Here is an 18,359-nt window from a genome sequence, read left to right on the forward strand (position 1 = left end):
CCTTCTGATGCAGTCTGCCTTGATCTCTGAGGTTCAGGGGGTATTTCAGCCTCACCCCCATGCTCTAGGATTCTCTTAGTGGTGTTTTGTTTTTGAATAGACATTAATTGTTCTTCTCAGGAGGTGGATTGAATTCAGGAACTACCTGTGTTTCCATCTTAGTGATGTCACTTAGTGATGTCACTTACATTTTAAAAGTTTCTAACACAAGGGCAGTGTGAATGCTCAGGAGATGGTGGTTGCCAATTTTTGGGTATTTCTTTCTTCTATGCTTATCCTCCTGTGACATCAGGGATCAGATCAGATCAGATCAGATCAGTTGCTCAGTCGTGTCCGACTCTTTGCGACCCCATGAATCGCAGCACGCCAACACATCATTAATTCAAATAAGACCCCAGAAATCAAAGCTACCACAGAATAAATCTGTGACAGCATCCATAGATTCAGGATTTAGGAGTTGGAATTAAGAGTAACTTGGTGATTAAAGGTAAGACAATCAAGTATAAAGTCAAATAAGCATTTTATAGCCTGGGTCTTTCCAGGATAAAATTCAAATTTGAACTCATGGGTACACAGGACTCTTTCCCACTTAATCCTTGCCACCTGACCCAAACTTATCATTTCACATTTGCATGGAGCTCTGTTCTTCAACTATATGGTCCATGTGTGACTTTCACAGTGGCCAGGTTCTTTTCCTTATAACCTTTCTTTACCAACTACTCATTCAGTCTCCACTTATAATTCCAACTGACTCTTTGGAACTCATTTCAGGTTTCTTCTTTCCCTGGGGATACTCTATGTGGATTAGGTGCCTAATTCTCTGAGTTTTCATAGTAACAGCTATGTCATATGAATAAAAATTGCTCTTATCATAGCATCTTTATAGTAACAGCTATGTCATATGAATAAAAATTGCTTTTATCATAGCATCTTTATAGCATCTTTATGCTGAAAGTGAAAAGTGAAAGTGAAGTCACTCAGTCCTGTCCTACTCTTTGTGACCCCATGGACTTTAGCCCACCAGGCTCCTCCATCCATGGAATTTTCTAAGCAAGAGTATTGGAGTGGGTTGCCATTTATTATTCCTTGTCTTGTTTTTCTTATCCTCTATACTTTCTAAAAGTTCTAAGTTGAAGGGAAGAGAAAAAAAAATGAAACAAATATACTATTATGTAGAAAGGACAATGGTATATGTAGGAGTGTAGAAGTACCATGCTGATTTGGAGGTCTGTCAAGTAGACTTAGACAAAGATGACTAGTGGGGCAATTTATCTAAGTAAGATTGCATGAGCAAAGAAACATGAAGTGAGGAGAAAATGAGAGGCAAAATTGACAGAAGGTGACACCAGAGAACTGGGCAATAGACAAATCACAGAAAGGCTGGTACTCCATGTTAAGTAATTCCAAATACTTGAAACGCTCAAATGTGGGGACTATGGTGACATAATCGGATTTGACTTTAATATCACTCTGTCAGCTAGTAGGAGAAGAAGCCTGGAGTGAGAGAGGGATCAGTGGGGAGGTTATTTCCATAGCACAGTGAGAAATGAGGCCTTATATTCAGTTCAGTTCATTTCAGTCGCTCAGTCTTGTCTGACTCTTTGTGACCCCATGGACTGCAGCACACCAAGCTTCCCTATCATCACCAACTCTGGGAGTTTTCTCAAACTCTTGTCTATCAAGTCGGTGATATCATCTAACTATCTCATCCTCTGTCGTCCCCTTCTCCTTCTGCCCTCAATCTTTCCCAGCATCAAGGTCTTTTCAAATGAGTCAATTCTTCGCATCAGGTGGCCAAAGTATTGGAGTTTCAGCTTCAACATCAGTCATTCCAATAAATAGTCAGAACTGATTTCCTTTAGGATGGACTGGTTGGATCTCCTTGCAGTCCAATGGACTCTCAAGAGTCTTCTACAACAACACAGTTCAAAAGCATCAATTCTTTGGTGCTCAGCTTTCTTTATAGTCCAACTCTCACTTCGATACATGACTATTGGAAAAACTGTAGCTTTGACTAGATGGACCTTTGTTGGCAAAGTGATGTCTCTGCTTTTTAATATGCTGTCATGGTTGGTCATAACTTTTCTTCCAAGGAGTAAGTGTCTTTTAATTTGATGGCTGCAGTCACCATCTGCAGTGATTTTGGAGTCTGCCAGTTTGGAGTCTGGCAAAGTAAAGTCTGCCACTGTTTCCACTGTTTCCCCATCTATTTATCATAAACTATGGGACTAGATGCCATAATCTTAGTTTTCTGAATGTGGAGTTTTAAGCTAACTTTTTCACTCTCCTCTTTCACTTTCATCAAGAGGCTCTTTAGTTCTTCTTCACTTTCTGCCATAAGTATGGTATATCTCCATATCTGAGGTTATTGATATTTCTCCCAGCAGTCTTGATTCCAGCTCGTGCTTCATCCAGCCCAGCATTTCTCATGATGTACTCTGCATATAAGTAAAATAAGCAGGGTAACAATATATAGCCTTGACGTACTCCTTTCCTGATTTGGAACCAGTCTGTTTGTTGTTCCACATATGGTTCTAACTGTTGCTTTTTGACCTGCATACAGATTTCTCAGGAGGCCTTATATTAGAACATGTTAGAACTGTGTATCTATGAGACCATCAAGCAGAAATGATAGTGAGTGCTAGATATACAAGTTTGCCTTGAGGAGGAATAATCAAGAGGGAGAAAGAGATTTAAGAGTCTTCAGCCTCTAGCTAGTACTTGAAAATTTGGATGAGAAAGAAAGCTCCTGGAGAACATGAATACAATAAGAGTAGTAAACCAAGGTTGGGAATGAGGGAATCGCCAACATTTAAGGAGTGGTGAGAGGAAAAGGTCTGTAAAGATAAACTAAAAGGATAGCTAGTGCGGTGCCACTGAAGGAGCTGATTTAAAGAAGGAGGAAATGACCCCCACACTCAAATGTGGTGGAAAAAATAGGACTGATAAATGTCTACTGAATTGATCAGCCAAGTAGTCAAAGAAAATAGCAACAAAAGACATTTCAGTAAGATGGTGGGCAAGAGCCATTCTACTTTGAATTCAGAGTTAACCGAAGTGGAAAGATTGAACTCCTGGGATATTCATGATGATTGGGCAAAAAGTTAATAGGGTAAAGGCATAGAGAGTCATAAAATAAAAAATTTCAGCTGATCAGTCATAGAGAGTCTAGACTGGACTAACTAGAATACTGCATTTGATGAGTAAGATAATGGAATTTAAGATTTCAGAAGTGATGTGATATAGAGCATGACAGGAACCAGATATGGCCTATAGAATAGGTGAAGAGAAAGTTTAATTCAGGTTTATGATTTGAAGAGGGGTGAACTAAAGTATTCAACTACAATTACTGATTTTTTTCATAGATTTCTGACAGATGTTGCTATAGATTTTTTATTTTAGGTACATATGTATTCATGGTCACTTGTATTTTTCCTTCAATGTATCTTGAATTTCATATAGTCTAATATTAACATTCCTACTGTTGCTTCCCTTTGGTCATCGTTGTAGTACACCTTTGCACTTTAATTTCAGCTTTCCCCATTGTTTTATTTTAAATGTGTCCCTTATAGACAAAACATTAAAATACCTTTGAAAAAATCCAGTTTGAATAATAATTTCTCCAGCAGTATGTTAACTTCTTTGTTGTTTTTGTTGTTCAGTCCTTAAGTGGTCTCCAACTCTTTTTGACCCCATGAACTGCAGCATGCCATGCTCCTCTGTCCTCCACCATCTCCCGGAGTTCACTCAAATCCATGTCCATTGAATCAGTGATGCTATCTAACTGTCTCATCCTCTGCTGCTCCCTTTTCCTTTTGCCTTCAGTCTTTCTCATCATCAGGGTCTTTCCCAATGACTGGCTCTTCACAACAGATGACCAAAGTATTGGATCTTCAGCTCAGCATCAGTCCTTCCAATGAATGTTCAGGGTTGATTACCTTTAATTTTGACTGGTTTGATCTCTTTGCAGTCCAAGGGACTCTTGAGTCTTCTCCAGCACTTACAATTTGAAAGCATCAATTCTTCAGTGTTTTGCCTTCTTTATTGTCTAACTCTTACATTTGTACATGACTACTAGAAAAACCATAGCTTTGACTATCACTTTATCAGCAATGTGATGTCTTTGCTTTTTAATATGCTGTCTAGGTTTGTCATAGCTTTCCTTCCAAGGAACAAGTGTCTTTTAATTTCATAGTTGCAGTCACCATCCACAGTGGTTTTGGAACCCCGCCCCCCAAAATAGAATCTGTCACTGTTTCCACTTTTCCCCCATCAATTTGCCATGAAGTGATGAGTCCTGATGCAATGATCTTAGCTTTTTTGAATGTTGAGTTGTAAGCCAGCTTTTTCAGTCTCCTCTTTCACCCTCATCAAGAGGCTCTTTAGTTCCTCTTCACTTCTTGCCATTAAGTGGTATAATCTACATATCTGAGATTGTTGATAATTCTCCCAGCAATCTTGATTCCAGCTTATGATTCATCCAGTCTGGCATTTTTCATATAAGTTAAATAAGCAGAGTGACAATATAAAGCCTTGTTGTACTCCTTTTTCAATTTTGAACCAGTCTTCCATGTCTGGTTCTAACTGCTGCTTCTTGACCCGTTTATAGATGTCTCAGTTTCTCAGGAGACAGGTAAGGTGGTCTGGTACTTCCATCTCTTTAAGAATTTCCCACAATTTGTTATGATCCACACAGTCAAAAGCTTTAGTGTAGTCAATAAAGGAAAAGCAGATGTTTCTCAGAAACTCCCTTGCTTTCTCCGTGATCCAATGAATGGTGGCCATTTGATCTCTGGCTCCTCTGCCTCTTCAAAACCCAACTTGTACATCTGGAAGTTATTGGTTCATGTACTGCTGAAGCCTAGCTTGAAGAATTTTGAGCATCTTTGCTAGCGTGTGCAATTGTATGGTAGTTTGAGCATTTTTTAACATTGGCCTTCTTTGTAACTGGAATGAAAACTGACATTTTCCAGTCTTATGACCATTGCTGAGTTTTCCAAATTTGCTGACACATTGAGTGCAGCACTTTAACAGCATCATCTTTTAAGATTTGAAATAGTTCAACTAGCATTCTGTCACCTCCACTAGCTTTGTTCATAATAATGCTTCCTAAGGCCCACTTGACTTACACTCCAGGATGTGTGGCTCTAGGTGAATGATGACAGCATCATGGTTATCTGGGTAATTAAGGCTTTTTTGTGTGTAGTTCTTGTGTGTATTCTTGCCACCTCTTCTTAATATCTTCAGCTTCTGTTAGGTCCTTACCGTTTGTGTTCTTTATTGAATGAAATGTTTATCCTTGAAATATCCTTGAAAGAAATGTTTCCTTGATATCTCCACGTTTCTTGAAGAATTTCTAGTCTTTCCCCTTCTATTGTTTTCCTCTATTTCTTTGCATTGTTCATTAAGAAAGCCTTATCACTCCTTGTTATTTTCTGGAATTAATTCACTTGAGCATATCTTTCCCTTTCTCCCTTGCTTTTCAATTCTTTTCTTTCCTCAGTTATTTGTAATCTTCCTAAGACAACCATTTTCCTTCTTGCATTTCTTTTTCTTTTGGTTACTTTTGGTCTCTGCTTTTGTACAATGTTACAAGCTTCCGTCCATAGTTCTTCAGGCACTCTTTCTACCATATCTAATCCCTTGAATCTGTTTGTCACCTCCATTGTATAATCATAAAGGAAATGATTTAGGTCATACCTGAATGGCCTAGTGGTTTTCCCTACTTTCTTCAATTTAAGACTGAAGTTTGCATTAAGAAGTTCATTATCTGAACCACAGTCAGCTCTATGTCTTTCTTTTGCTGACTTTCTTATAGATCTTCTGCATGTTTGGCTGCAAATTTCATAATCAATCTAATTTTGGTATTGACTATCTGTGATGTTGGAAAAGGGTGTTTGCTATGACAAGCATGTTCTCTTGACAAAACTCTGTTATCTTTTGCCCTGCTGCATTTTGTACTCCAAGTCCAAATTTGCCTGTTATTCCTGGTATCTCTCAACTTCCAACTGTTGCATTCCAATCCCCTATGATTAAAATGACATCTTTTTTTGGTCTTAGTTCTAGAAGATGTTGTCGGGCTTTATAGAACCGGTCAACTTCAGCTTCTTTGGCATCAATGATTGAGGCATAGACTTGGATTACTGTGATACTGAATGGTTTGCCTTGGAAAGAAACCAAGAGCACTCTGTTGTTTTTGAGGTTGCCCAAAGTACGACATTTTGGGCTTTTTTGTTGTCTATGAGGACTACTCCATTTCTTCTAAGGGATTCTTGACCGTGATAGTAGATGTAACAGTCATCTGAATCAAATTTGCCCATTCCCATCCATTTTAGTTCACCAGTTCCTGGATGTTGATGTTCACTCTTGCCATCTTCTACTTAACCATGTCCAATTTACCTTGATTCATGGACCTAGCATGCCAAGTTCTTGGGCAATATTTTTCTTTACTGCATCAGACTTTACTTTCATCAACAGACACATCCACAACTAAGCATTGTTTCTGCTTAATAGAGGTCTTATTGTCCTCTGCTCTTCCCCAGTACTTTACTGGACACATTCCTACCTGGGGGACTCATCTTCTGGTGTCATATCTTTTTGCCTTTTCATGCTGTCATTTACATTCTTATAGTTATTTTACCATTAGTATTTAATTGTTATCTTTTTCACATTTTTATTTACTATGCTTTCTGTTTCCTTATTTGCAATCTTTTTTTCTATCCTCCATTGGCTAAGGTTTTCTTTTTTTGTTACTCCTAACTTAAGATACATAGTTATATTTTTTTCTTTATCTGTATCACTGTTTAGCAATATCTGTGTTATATCTATAGGTAAACAGCTCCCTGAGTTTGATCTTATCTCCTTCTTCTCACCTATCTTTCTGAATTGATATTTTTAGAATAAATTTATATATTCAAATATTAATATGTATACACATACACACATTTTTCTTATTTAGATCAAAAATGTTTTACTGTTACTTGGGCTTCCCAGGTGGCTCAGTCATAAAGGATCTGTCTGCCAATGCAGGAGACACAAGAGATGTGGGATCCTGGCTTGGGAAAATCCCTGGAGGTGGAAATGGCCACCCACTCCAATATTCTTGTCTGGATAATCCCATGGACAGGAGCCGGGTGGACTACAGTCCATGGGGTAACAAGGAGTTGGACATGATGAGCACTCATTCTTATATTTTGTAGTCATTTCATAGTTTATTATATGACTAGTTTATTTTCTAAAAGTGTTTTCCAAAGGTTTTTTTGCTCTAAAAGTTCTGAGTTTTCATGTCTAAGAAAAATTTTATCTTATGCACATATTTGAAGAATATTTTATTGGTTATAAATGTCTAGGTTCAAAAGTCTTTATCTTTAACACTTCATATGTTATCCTGCTGTCTTCTTGCTCCCAGAATTGTTGAAAAGCTTAATTCTTGGTCTTTTGTAGACCTTTACTTTTAATCTTTCAAATCTTATAAATCTCTTCCTTTGTCCTTGAGTCTCATTTTTCCATGCCTATTATCACCATTTTTACTTCAGTCAAAATATTTTGTGGTTCCTTTGTATTTTATCATCTTCATTTATTACTTTTATGATGCTTATTTTGCTGATTTCTTATATCTAATCTGTTAACTCTGTTTCATCTGGTAAAAAAAAAAATGTTATGTTTGTTGCCTTTCTTAAAATAACAATTGGATTCCAAGGTGACTAGTTATGAAGATTCCTGGAAGCTGTGAAACAATGCTTTGGATTAGACTTTAAAGTCAATTTAGGATAATAGAAGAGCCAGCATCTCCAATAAGCCAGCATCTCCAATAAGCCAGCATCATTAGGTGAAATAATAGTCATGTTGGTGGATGACAGAAATGAGGAATAGAGGTGTTATTAAAGGCAAAAGCAGAGTCTCCAAGAAAGATGAAATTTGACATGTACAAAAGCAGGGTTTCTATCTAGAATAGAATAAATGATCGTGTTTATAGACAAGAGGGAAAAATTATAGATGTAAGCATGCATGTGTGCTAAGTCACTTCAGTTGTATCCAACTCTTTGTGACCCTATGGACTGTAGCCCACCAGGCTCCTCTGTCCATGGGATTCTCTAGGCAGGAATTGCCATGGAGGCAAGGTTGCCATGCCCTCCTCCAGGGGACCTTCCTGATCCAGGGATTGAACCCACATATCTTATGTCTCCTGCATTGATAGCAGGGTTCTTTTTTTTTTTAAACCACAAGAGCCACCTGGGAAACCCCCACTAATGTAAGAGACTGGATCATTTATATTGTAATCTTCCAGAAAGAAAGGGATAAATTATTTGAGAAATTTTTAGGGAAACTATAAGTACTCCAAAGTTAAACCATATACCATGAATTGTGTTTAGCATCCTTCTTTCCTCAGGTCTTTTCCACATCTATTCAATACAAATTTGTTGTCCATTCAACGGTGGAATATTAATAAGAAAAATATCATAAAACTGAAACTTGAGGTAGTTAACAATCAATAATATACTTGAAAACTTTCAGAGAGTAAACAGACCAAAGGAAACAAAGTATGCATATTTATTTTCCTAGATGCTTTAAAGATCACTCAGTGCACACGAACATCTAAAGTTCCAAATAGGGCCTAGAGCTGCACTCTGGTATGGTACCCAACGACACATGTTTTTGTTTGTTTGTTTGTTTTTAAAGTTAATCCAAATTCAATGTAATCTTTAAAAATTGAATAAAATTAAAACTTCAGTTCCTTAGTAACATTGGCCACATTTCGAGTGCTCATAGCCATATGTATTTGCTATTGTATCGGACAGTGCAGATATAGGACATTCCCACTGTTGTGGAAATTTATGCTGGACTCTACTGGTCCATAGGATTCTACAATGTAAATTCCTTACCTACGTTTCATCTTTATCTCAACTCTTTCTTCCTCTTGCTCACTCTTTTCTATTCCCCTTGGCCCCTCACTCTTCCTCAAAGACATGAGCTTGTTTCTACCTTTAGGTCTTCTTTTATGCTTTCTTTCAAAGCACAACCATTTCCTCATGTTATTCTTGTCTTTGTTCAAATATCAGTAAATCCTTGGATCATTCATATAATAACATTCACTCTTATCAAGCTCTATTCCTAACCTGCTTTAATATCTTCATACCACTGTTTGTTATTAAGCTGTTTCTTGTCTGTTTCTTCAGTAGTTTGAGTTCTATGAAGGCAGATACTTTGTGCTCTTTGCTTTTATAGCATGTACTAAACCAAGGTCTTGAAATAAATATTGTTTAATAAATATTTATTAAATAAATATATAAATAATAGTCCAATTTTTTGGCATATCACCTTTGGGAGTATCTTAGTAGATGTTTGTGAATATTTGATTCTCTAAGGTCCTCAGAAATCTTGCTTAGAGGATAACATTAACAAAATCATAAAATATTTTTTATATCTCCCAGAGTTGTTTATTCCTAGTTGTTTCTGCACATGTCATGGGAAATTTAGAGTATTACAGTTACATAAATTCCACATTCTTACTATCTCTGCACCTACATTATATTTTAAAATTTCACTAAAGATAATAAATATAATGGCCAAGAGGAGAACTAGAGCTGTAGGGGGATAGAGACAGTGAGAGAGAAAGTGATGGTATTTTTAAAAATATAAGCTTTAATATTCCCTCCAGCTGAAGTACAGAAGAAAAGGAAGGTTGTTTTAGAAAGGAATTGAGAAAGGAAGTGAAAAACTGATTTAAGTTAGGACTGTAGAATCAGATTTCTAGATTTCAATTCTGCCTTTGTCACTCTTTAGCTATATAATCTGAAACAGGTTACTGAATTTCTTTCCTCATGTATACAGTGAAGACAATGATGTTGTCATTGTGAAGATAAATGAGCTGATGTGTGCAAAGCATTTAGAACAGCTCCTGCTGCATCATATGTGTTAGTTACTATTTATGGTGTCTACAATTAGTATTGTTGTTGATAGTATTATAGTTATTATTATTAGTGATCATTGAAGAAAGTTGGATAATACATTTCCATGTAGTTTCTATTCATGTGGACTAATTGGATGAAGTTTGAATATCCACCTATAAGATGCTATCAAAATATTTTAAAAGAAAAATAAAATTTGTAGGCAGTCATCTATCTGCAAATGAAGTATATAAGCTCTGGCTCAAGGTATTCATGATAACTACTCTGTTTATGCAGACACTGGAGTAGCCAAGGGTGATTTGTTTAGCCATCACCAGCTGGTAGGCAGAAACGAATGTAAGGAAAAGCAACACAGATCACAGTGTTAGGATTACTTCAAATTCTAAAATATTCTGCGTTTTGATACACATATAACCTTAATTGAAATATTCTAAAATTTACTTTTAAAGATTGCTAAAATCTTTCTCTCTGAATTCAGACTGAAGAGCAACTTTTATCATTATGCACAATATTCTAAATGCATTATATTTTGCTAGATGGAGGACATTATTGAGGATATAATCGGTATGGACCCAAGTTTTAAAGAGGAAGGAACAGATTCTCCTCTGCTAATGCAAAGAACAGTAAGTGTTTCCAGACCTGAGGAGGTCAGTGAGATTAAAATCAATAATAGCACCTGATGACAAAAAAAGAAATTTCATTTGACTAGTAAATGGTGTTTTCTTCTGCCCTTTTGAAGCTGGTACAGAATAGATAAACATTTAAAAACTATTTATTGGTGCAGGAAAAAATGCATAATTTTATAGGGCTTATACTATTCTATCTATCTACGTACCTACTTATCTACCTAATCTCTATAAACATCCATCTAATTACATATCTTATCTGCTATAGCATTTTCTGTGAAATCTTCAGATTTCCCATTTGAAGCACAACATACCATAATACTCTCATGAGTTCATGGCTAAATTTTAACTATTTTAGCATTACTAACAGCTACCAGATTCAGAGGCTCTATACCTTATAGAAAAAGGAAAAAATTATAACACAATATAACTTTACTTTTGAGCCAAAAATCAAAGGTTAAAGATGAAGTGAAGAAAGACAGAAGAGGCCTCACACTACTCTAAGGCATTTAGACAGACTTCTATGTTGAAATCACAAATTCCTGGAATAATAAGCAGGGAAGAGATAAGATAATATCTCTTTGATTGCTATTGCCTTCTCATTGTTCATTTATTAATCTCTAGAATCTGTAAAGCGTGTACAAGCCCTTTCTACACATTTTGAAGGGGCTGTTGTTGGTTTGTTTATGGTTTTAGAGCTTTTAGAAAATGAGAAAAATTATGAAAGATTTTGATTGTTACTTTAAACATTTCATCTAAAGAAAGTGAATTCTGACTATTGTGTAGTGTAGATACTGCTCATCAGTAAATCAGTGGGCTGAGTTGTGTTAATGTTAATAACGGACATTTTAAACCTAAAACTTTAAGAAAAGTTTGGAGAAAGCATCTCTTTTCTATTTATTAATTCCCAAATAGACTACAAAAAAGGAGAATTATATCTTTCCTCCTTTTCTCTGGTACAAAGGACTTCCACTTTATAACAAGTCACTAACACCAGTATTATCAGACAAAGATCACATGAGGTTAAAAATCTAGCTTTTTAATTGAAAGTTTATTTTTTTGTGAGTTTTTTGTTTGTTGTTTGAATGATGTGACAATTCTTTTTACCTCGTCTGTTTTCAGATTTCAAGAAGTATATTTACAACAAATTTGACTAATTCTCTACATAAATATGTTATTTATACTAATTTTCTCTGTCTAATCCCACAGCATAAGGTTACTATTTTCTTAATCATTATTCAACTTTTGGGTTTGAGGAAATGATACTAATTTCTTTTTTTTTCTTTTTTTCACATTTCTGTTTTGTCATTTTATTTATTTTTTTAAATTTTATTTTATTTTTAAACTTTACATAATTGTATTAGTTTTGCCAAATATCAAAATGAATCCGCCACAGGTATACATGTGTTCCCCATCCTAAACCCTCCTCCCTCCTCCCTTGATAGTAATTCCTTTCAATCTTCTCTCCCTTGTATGTGGTATTTATTTCATTGAAATTGTATGCTGAAACATTCTCTTTATCAAATTAGCTTACTTGTTTTGTAGTGGTTGCATAGATTGCTTATTCAGTGCAAACTGGTGACAATGATGATTGGGAATTTGTTTTTTGTAAACAGAATGTGGGTTTCCCAGGTGGCATAGTGGTAAAGAATCCACCTACTAATTCAGGAGACATGTGTTTGATCCCTGGGTTGGAAAGACCCCCTGGGGGAGGGCACAACAACCCACTCCAGTACTCTGGCCTGGAGAATTCCATAGGCAGAAGGAGCCTGGTGGGCTATAGTCCATAACGTTGCAAAGAGTTGGACATGACTGAGGTGACTTAGCACAGCACAGCACAGCGTACAGAATGTACTTCTAAAAAGGTAGACACTACTGGCCCATGTGTATTCATATAAAGAAGTATCTTCTGTTGGCCAACCAACAATTATTGATAAATCAAGAAACAAGATATAAAACCAAGCAGTTCAACTAACCAAAAAATTATTCGATACTTGTTGTATGCAAAGAATCATACATGTGCCATAGGAAACTAAAAGTCAAGTGAGACACTATTTAAGAGACCACATGATGGTGAGTCAGTGAGGTGAGGCACATCCAAGAGACAGTGAGGGAAAGGATATGGATCTCAATATTAACCCAAGTTGTCATCTAGATATTGTATAAGTCACTTAACTTTTGTTTGCTTTCTTCTGTGTTATGAGAATAATTAAAAATATTTATTGCCAATACTGTTTTTATAGTAAATCTTAGTAGATACACACACACACACACACACACATATATATATGTATATTTAATGCTAGTCAGAGAGTCTCCCTGGAGTTTGAGTAAAGCAGAAACCTTGCTAAATTGAGACATTTCTGAAATACTTTAGGAAAAGATGACATTTGAAATACAGTTATGAAGGATAGTTAAGATTTTAAGAGGTAGACATGAAGGCAGCAAAGTAGCAAGAAGAGGACAGCATAAGAAAAGGCAAGAAGTGAGAAAAAAGAGAATGTATAAGAATAGCTGGTAGAACAGAGATAGGAAATGCTGAAGGATTTTTATAGTTCATGTGGGTAAAAATAAAGACCTGTTAGATTCAGAGGAATGCTTTGAGTAAGCATTTTAGCCAGTGAACTTTTGGTTTTAGATGATAGAGCCTAGCTTATAATGGGGTGTAAGTATGAAAGGAATTTGTTGGCTCATCTCATCCATAAATTCCTAAGTAATATTGCATGTGAACATCCCTCCATAAGTTTGCCTTTGTTCTGTGCTGGCTTTATTCTCAGCTATTGAACAGACAGTCTCACAGCTTATTCCCAGCCATGCACACAGCTTGTCCTTGCTAACCCAGCGGTTTTTTTAAGACATCCACTCTTTGACAAGGAAGAGGAAGTTTCTGATTAATTTAAGCCAACCCTGGTGGCCCCGTTTCCTTAGCCAGAGATTGTTTTAAGAACGAGCTTGTGTTGCAGTTCTGGAGGTTTAGCAGGTTACTGGAGTCTTCTAGGAATTTACTCAGTCTTTAAAGGAGACCCACCAAAGAGAAGGTTTTGTCTCTCTATGATGTTGTAAGACAATGCGACTTATGTGGTCATTTGATTGCCCAGAAGATAAATAAACTGAGGAAAAACAAAAGGTACAGAGAGGAAAATCCAAGAGGAATGCAAATAAATCCTGCTTATATGCCCCTGGAGAATTCTTTACCTATGGATTGCACACATCATGTAAGATTTTTTTCCTTTATTTTGTAAGCTAATTGTATCAGGATTTTATGATTGTCGTAACCAAATGTACACTGATAGATACATTCAGTCAGACTTAAAAACTTAAGAGGAGAGCTCCTTTTTTCTTTAGATCTAGTTAAATCTCTGAGATAATTCTTTTTGGAGCAATTTTTGTCACAGTTCTATCTCTCAGACAATTTTTCTGGGTCTTGGGCCCACCCTAGAGTGACTTAGCAGCAGCCAAAATAGATTATCTAGATTAATACTGAAAACTAGGAGTATAGGAATTGTTACCACAATTCAATAATAATTATTATTATTTTAAAATAATTATTCTTAATGTCTCACCTACTATACCACAGGCACATTGCCAATTATTTTACATATAATCTCTAGTTGTCATAGAGACTGCAAAGTCCAAGGGCCAATCAAGGATTCCCTGGTAGCTCAGATGGTAAAGAATCCGCTTGCAAGGCAGGAGACTGGGGTTCAATCCCTGGATCAGTCAGATCCCCTAGAGAAGGAAATGGCAACTCCCTCCAGTATTCTTGCATGAGAAATTCCAAGGACAGAGGAACCTGGTGGGCTGCAGTCCACGGGGTCTCGAAACCCCGTGGTTTAGTCTTAGTGACTAAACAACAACTGGGGCACTCTATTGACTGTGCTATTAGTCACTTTGGAGTTCTTTTCTGTGACTTAAACAGAAAATCTTGAGTGTCACTTAGCCAAGATTTATCCCAGGACCACCGCATAGAGTAAGAGTAACTAAAATGAGTTAACATGAGTTAACTCATATTCTAATTTCTGTTGGTGGAAAGCTTGGAAGCTGCTCTGGGCTAGCTTGGGCCACTTGTGGGGTCCTTCAGATTCCCCCAGATTGAAGGGAATAGTTCAGGGTTTTCATAGTTCAACTTAGTGCAAGTATTTCTGACACAGAAATGAATAGTGTGCGATTAGTGACTAGACTCAGAATAGTTAAGGAGAAGTTACCTCTTAATTTCTATTTAAACAAGAGATCTAGCTACTTGCCGATTAGTTCTTACTACAACAATTGTGTAAATTGGACTGAAAAGACCCCAAGTGCAAGAAACATTCAGCCAAATCAGCTGTGCTTTCATCAACAACAAACCTCTCAGTTTCTCAGTCTTCTTGGGGTCAATGGTATTTCTCTCCTCACTATCCAGCCATCCTTCACATGATGATGTCCCAGATCTCATTATGTATATTTCTATTCTATAGCATTTTTCTTTCATATTTTTTAACCATTATGTTCCTTTTTTTTTTTCAGTGCACCTAGTCTAATTTCTTACTTCAACAATTGCTCAAGCTTGTGGAGACTCCAAGTTAATTGACTCTATCACTCTTTTCAATAGCTATTATTTCCCACTCATGACATTTTGAAAATTTCTTCCTTAACCTATTCTTGGTTAAGCACTATAACCATTTCTTTTGCAAACACTCTTAACATATCCCCATTTTTCTTCATTTTCTTTTCCTGACAAAAGCCCAACCCTCACTAAACTTATTTTTCATCTTATTCCACATCTTTACCTGAGCAGCTGAATGGATAAAATTTCACTACATTGCTCATAGTACTCACCTCCAATACATCACCAAAATTTCACAGGGGCTTTCATTATTACCAGACAATACTACAGCTATTCCTTGGTTAAAATTCTCATTAAATGAGACAACATTAATCTACTTTCTCTTCTCAAATCTCCACCATTCTCCATGTTCTAGCTGATTTCTCTATCACAACATATTTCAGAGAGAAAATATATGCAATCAGATCAGGACTCACTTGTTAGCTTTGTATCACAAATTCTACAAAACCACCAGTATCTGTTTTGATTTTCTCTGCCATCACTTCTATTTGAATCGAATTGGCCCAGCTCATAATCTAAAACTAGTCCAACTACTTGTGTCCTAAGATCCCACTAATTCTTACCTTTGCAAATACTTCCCTCTTTGAATAGCAGCTCCTCCTATATCATTAGTCTATTATGATGTATTGGATTACAAATATCAGCATTACACTTGCCTTTATTAAGATTCCTCAAAAATAAACCAAATCAAAGGATTGCCTTTGGATACAGTTCCTCTCTGGCTACCATACCATTTCATGACTCTGCTACCTCCCTCCCAAATGTCTCTGCTTCCATTTTCACCCTGGTTCCATTTCCTCACCTCCCCTTCTCTACTGTCCAGTACAGCTATGTCCCTTATGATTCCAAAAGAGCTCTTAAAACCAACCAATACTGAAGCCAATAGTAAATTCTCCACCCTCACCACACTTGATTTCTTTGTGGCCTTTGCCATGGTTGACCACTCTCTCCTTCTTGAAGTATTAATTGGGATTCTGTGGCACCGTATTTTTTGCCTTTTCATCCACCTTTCTGGTTCTTTCTCTTCTAATAGACTTCTAGATGCTAAAGTGCTCTTAGGCTCAGAATTTAATTTTCTTTTCTCATGTACCTGTATGTTCCGTCAGTAATCTCAACATTTCTCTGGCCTAGCTCTCTCCCCTAATGCTAGATTCACATGTCTTACTACTACTCTAACATCTTTTGTTTTTCCAACAGAGATCTCAGACTTAATATTACTGAAAAGAAGTTTTTGTTCCCCTCCCTACCTATCTAGAACTACCCTCCCTCAAAAAAGTCATTCTTCTTCATTCTCTTACTCCAACATCCCCACATTTATCAGTATGCTGTTCTAATCAGGATCCAAGATTTCCTGATTTCCACAACTTAGCAGCTGCTCTACTGAAACCCTTTTCCAGGCCATCATCGTCTCTTACTTGAATGTCAGAAACTGACTCCAGCCTAATTTCTCTGCTACTTCTGTCCCCTGTACAGCTGTGGATCACACAGCAGCCAGAATGATCTTCACACAGCAAAAATCAGATCCTGTTTCTCCTTGCCTAACATTCTGCTAACTTCCTGAAATCCTCAGAGTATAACCAAGACACTTCATAGTCAGCACTTCCCTTTAACTTTAGGCTCTGGTCTTGATAGCCTTCTTCCTGCTCACTGAATGTGACATGCATGTTATCATTTTAAGACTACTGAACTTCCTTTTTTAGGCTTGGAATAGTTTTGTCCCAGATCTTTGCATGACTGTCTTTTTATGCTTCAGATCTTTAGTCAATATCAACTTGTCAGAGAGGCCTTCCGCAATAACCCTAGCAGAAAGACCCCATCCCACACATCCTACATCTGTATCTTATTTAATTCCCTCTGATGGTTAGGATTAGAGTTGCAAAAATTATTTGGTTTATTGTATTATTTACCCATTTATTGTCTGTTCCCACCCCTAGAATGTGAACTCCTTGAAGTTGGTGATTTTGTCTGCCTTTTCATTGCTGTGTCCCTAAAGCTGAGAGAGTGACCTGTTCATCAGTTTATTCTCAGCACCCAGTACAATGCCTAACAAATGATAGGTGCTCAGCAAATACACATGAAATAAATATTTTAAAATTCACACATAATATTTTTAAAAGTTGTTTCCATTATGCATTACCATTTAGAAATTTTTTAAATGGCCATAAGCAGCAATAAGGATAACAGTAGTGATAGCTACTATGTCTTGGGTACTTGCTGTGGGACAAGAATTGTGTAAAACACTTTTCATGAAAATTTAATTACTACAACAATCATGTGAGATAGAAACTATTACCTATTAGCATTTTACTAATAAGAAAAGAGGCTTAGAGAAGTTCAGTAACTCACTCAAGCTCATACAGTTAGTGAATGTCAGGGTAGGGGTTTGAATCCAATCCTGTATGATACCAGATGCAATAATCTTACCCACTCTGCGGCACTAGCAGCTTCAGAAGGAAGTCATTTCATAGAACTGTAAAAATCTTAGGATCTGAAGGGACCTTAGCCTGATCTGACCCTCTGCCACATTCCAGCCAAAGAATTGTTAGCTTCTGAGTTTAAACCTGTCTCTCTATAACTTCTACCCTTTGGTCTTCATTTCACCTCTTCCTTTCAAAGATGGTTGTGCATAGTAACTTATTTATTTTATCATAGATGGGTATTTTTCAATCATAGCTTTGTAAATGCTGGTGGCACTTGGAAAGCTCAGTAAACTATTATAGTTCAAGACTATTTCAGAGACAGAGATTGAGTAAATATTAACAACCCCCTGTGCTTGGTTGGAACTTGAAAGGACTGCGTAACACCAGCAAGCAAGCTTTTGTCAATCACAGTCTAGACCAGATTAGACTTAAAGTCCAAGGAAGAACCAAAGTTCACCTTAGAAGTTTCTGCACAGCTCTCCCAGTTATTGTTTGCAAGTGTAAGGAAAAGAAAATGATGAAGGAGAAAGAGAAAAACATTGCTATTGTGAAGGTTATAGACACTTCAAAGTTAAAACTGGTGAGCAAGTGCATTTTGGAATTCTTTCAATGTTTGGAGATGAAACCACCTTAAATACTGAATTTAAAGTTTATAAACTAATAGTCAATAAAATAAGGTATGTAGAAGTTGAGCTTTGAAAGTGTAATTTATAATCTGCTGTATTGACAAGCTTGTTTTCTTACAAGATAGTTTTTTAATGCTCTGGCTATAGTAAAAATATTTTTGTAGTCTAGTTAAAAA

The 18,359-nt window shown here is 36.5% G+C and overlaps 1 protein-coding gene across 9 annotated transcripts in view; it reads left to right on the forward strand.

The window, feature by feature from the left end:
* Positions 1–18,359, forward strand: part of TFEC (transcription factor EC) — a 217,473-nt gene that overhangs the window by 161,695 nt on the left and 37,419 nt on the right. For 6 of the 9 annotated variants that reach the window (XM_059885686.1, XM_059885691.1, XM_059885689.1 and 3 more), the window contains one exon: positions 10,445–10,531. In XM_059885686.1, the coding sequence (XP_059741669.1) occupies positions 10,445–10,531 (87 nt within the window). 9 annotated transcript variants of the gene reach the window in all.

The sequence above is a fragment of the Bos taurus genome, chromosome 4 (assembly GCF_002263795.3).
Source record: "Bos taurus isolate L1 Dominette 01449 registration number 42190680 breed Hereford chromosome 4, ARS-UCD2.0, whole genome shotgun sequence".
Lineage (NCBI taxonomy): Eukaryota > Metazoa > Chordata > Mammalia > Artiodactyla > Bovidae > Bos > Bos taurus.